The sequence below is a fragment of the Propithecus coquereli genome, unplaced genomic scaffold (genome assembly GCF_000956105.1).
Source record: "Propithecus coquereli isolate 6110/MARCELLA unplaced genomic scaffold, Pcoq_1.0 Scaffold9, whole genome shotgun sequence".
Taxonomy (NCBI): Eukaryota; Metazoa; Chordata; class Mammalia; order Primates; family Indriidae; genus Propithecus; species Propithecus coquereli.
This window is the reverse complement of record NW_012155284.1, coordinates 10,831,920-10,835,436: the sequence shown is the minus strand read 5'-3', so window position 1 is coordinate 10,835,436 and position 3,517 is coordinate 10,831,920. Positions and strand designations below refer to the sequence as shown.

At 33.0% G+C, this 3,517-nt stretch overlaps 1 protein-coding gene across 1 annotated transcript in view; it reads left to right on the top strand.

Moving 5' to 3' along the window:
* The first annotated feature begins 254 nt into the window (after nucleotides 1-254).
* The window catches only part of LOC105826513 (general transcription factor IIH subunit 2), a 43,749-nt gene continuing 40,486 nt past the window's right edge, over nucleotides 255-3,517 (top strand). The window contains exons 1-4 of the mRNA XM_012664493.1: nucleotides 255-287; nucleotides 494-580; nucleotides 1,434-1,484; nucleotides 1,818-1,872. Of these exons, the coding sequence (XP_012519947.1) occupies nucleotides 285-287; nucleotides 494-580; nucleotides 1,434-1,484; nucleotides 1,818-1,872 (196 nt within the window). The 5' untranslated portion in view covers nucleotides 255-284. The remainder of the gene's footprint in view (nucleotides 288-493; nucleotides 581-1,433; nucleotides 1,485-1,817; nucleotides 1,873-3,517) is intronic.

The following is a 3,517-nucleotide window of genomic DNA, read 5'->3' as shown; positions in this document are numbered from 1 at the left end:
AGTGCTAGGATTACAGGCGTGAGCCACCACGCCCGTCCTAGTCTTCTGAATAGAGGGAAAGAACTAGCCACCTAGCCTTGCCTCAGCAGAGAAGTGGTCTTCAGGGACTATCCACAATGCCTATAATTATGTGTATTTCCTTAAGTTAATAATTTAATTCACTAAAAAATGCAGGTTAGTTGGAAAGTTGTATTGATTTTTTTTGGGTTATATATGGTATTCCATTAAAACGTTTGTATGATTTTAACAGAGTATTTGAGCACCATGGACAAGTTCGGCTTGGAATGGTATGTTATTATTTTTTGTTTTACTGGTACAAGAACTACTTTGGATTAGAGAAACACTCTGGCTTGAAAGAATAAATAATAGTAAGACAATAAACTTTTAAAAATAATATATTAAAATATATGCATAGAATATGTAAATATTAAATACCATTTTTACTTCTCAGTCAAAAATGTACTTGAAAATTGTCCTTTTTTATTCCTGGTAGATGCGCCACCTTTATGTGGTCGTAGATGGATCAAGAACAATGGAAGACCAAGATTTGAAGCCCAATAGACTGACATGTACTTTAAAGGTATCATTTAAATTTATACTAAATAATTTAAATTTATTCTAAAATCACTTAAATTTTTACTAAATGTGGGGAAGAACACTGAATTCTAAATAACATTTTTAAAGAACACAGTAGTTTTTTGTTTTATGTTTTTAGTTAATACAAAGTAAAGCTGTGTGGAAGTACTGCCAGATTATTTAGGGAAATGGTGAGCCAAATATAGCTAATTATTTGTGTTTTTTATTTCTACTCCCCTACCCCAAGTCAGGATCTTGCTTTATCAGTTATCCCTTTTCTTTTCTCTTCTTTTCTCTTTTCAATGGTGTCTTGCTCTGTTGCCCAGCCTGGAGCACATTGGTGCCTTCATAGCTCATTGCAGCCTTAAACTTCTAGGTTCAAGTGATCCTGCTGCCTCAGCGTCCCGAGTAGCTGGGGTTACAGATATAAGCCACCACACCCGGCCCTTTTCTTTATTTGAATCTTCATTCTCCTTTGACTTACTTGACTCTTAACTCCTCAGCTTAGAAACACATTCATATTATTCCTATATCAAAACCCATCCTCAGTTCTGCTCATTCTCCCATCTCTGTCTTCATTGGATCTTTTCCTGTTTAGATTTTTTCTGACATGTCCAAATGGTTTCATCTTCTTTTAAAACCTAGCTCAAACAACCTATCTCATCACCCACCATTTCAAATTAATGTTTTTACTATTTAACGTTTTTACAACTGAACATTTTTTAAAAATCTACAAGCTTAAAAACCATGAGAAGTGATGCTTGGTAAGTAGGTTTCATAAAACATTAATCAGACATGTTCTGTATGGTTGTTATTTTGCCCTTATCTAGTATTTCCTTTTTGTTTTTTTTAAACAGTTGTTGGAATACTTCGTAGAGGAATATTTTGATCAGAATCCTATTAGTCAGGTATGTAGATAAGTGATTGAATTCAGAATTAGATTCCTATTTTGCTGCCAAATATAATTTATTTTTAAAATATAGGGCATATATATGTGAATTGTTAAGTGACCCAGATTGTATACCGGTTTCTGGTACATTTATCAGTGAAAAGCATAATAACTATAAAAGTTAAACAATATACAGTGAACTCATAGGTAAATTTATTTGCCAAAAACACCATGAGAAAAAGTTTCTCATATGTTGCTTCTTTTGTACTTATTAATTTATTTTAGTTATACAAATTCTTATCAAGAGGAAATAATTTGTTATATTAATAATCATTTTTGTTTTTATTTTGAGATTGGAATAATTGTAACTAAGAGTAAAAGAGCTGAAAAACTGACTGAACTCTCAGGTATGCATATAATTACCTTTACATGACTCAAGGACTTTGCTTTATTTACTCAACCTTGTAATCCTGTTTATATGGCTGCTTAATAAGTAAAGTGAAACCTTCCTGTAGTCTCTCTAGGTAAAACCACTTAATATCTCCCTCACTATTAAACTCTTGGAATCTAAGGTTAACTGGTCTAAATTGAGTTTTGCATAGTGGTGGATAGTATTACATTGAATGTAAATGTGTTTATTTAAGATCTATACATGCTTATCCTGAAAATACTAGGATAAAATTAATATAACCATTCATAAGATCCAGTTAGTCTTAAAATTAAATTTTTAAAAAGTTAATCATCTAATTCAAAGAACAAAATGTGTGAAAATTGAATTGTAGTTATTGTTAATGAATCAATTCTGCTTACATGACATACCTAACTGAATTTTAGTCTCAAAAGATAATAATGGCTGTTTATATTTGCTTTGGTACATGTGCTGTTACAGATTTATATCACTGATTCTGTTTTATTTTCTATGTAATACACTGTCCTTTAAATCTGGTTCTCAACCTTTTATTCTGACCAACACACATAAGGGAAATGACATACTTTCTTCATTAATAGTTTTTCACTGTGATAGTAAAGTGTGAAATATACATTAGCCTGGAGTGATCCAAGAAACTCAATTTTGAGTAACCAAAAGAAGAATCTCAAACTAGCTTAAAAGCAAAAGGAAAATTATTGACTTACGTTCAAAGCTGGCCTGATTTCATATATAGTTGTTTTCAGGGGTCTTGGCTTTGTCTGCCTTCATTTCTCTGGTAGATTTTCTGGGAGGCGAAAAGACGTCTGTGGATAGCCCCAAGTCTACCTGGCTCTCGTAGTTTATAGCATCAGCACAAATCTAGGGAGGACTGCTATTGGCCCTAATTATGATCTGCCCATCCATGAGCAAAGTGGCCAGGAGAATGAAGTATTTTGTTGGTAGTCTTGGATTACATGCCTGTACCCAGAGCAGAATAAAAGCAGGGTCAGTACCACATGGACTAAACAGAATTATTATATGGTGGGGAAAGGATAGTTCCCCCAAGGAAGGGATGTAGGGTCAACCTAATTCCTCTTACCATTGCCCACTCTAATAGCAGTTTTCTATAGATGCTAGTGAAGTCACATGTATAAAGATGAAAATCTGGAGATTCTGACAGGACTCTTGAAGGCACCCTTTCTCCCTCTACTTAGACCATTGCCATAAACTACACTGACACTAACGTAAATGCTTTTTTCCTACACTCACAACACCATGAGAGATTTAAAAAACATTTTGTATGGTATGGTAGAAAGAGGAGTGGATAGAGAACCAAGAGATCTTAAATTTGATTGCTGCTGGTCCTGCAATTAGGTAATGATATGTCTTTGAGCAAATCATTTTACTTATTTAAATTTGTTTTCTCATTTATGAAATGAGGGATTTGGACTTAGGTAATTTTCATCTCTAAAATTTTATTAATCTATAATACTTGCAATAAATTAATATTTTGAATGGTTAGTATTTTAAACTTATTCAGATAAATAGGAACTCTAGGGAGCTGCAAGTAGATGAATAGACAAAGAAGATAGTTCATACCAGAAAAAACCCCAGAAACTAAATAACTATCTTTAAAAAGGTTT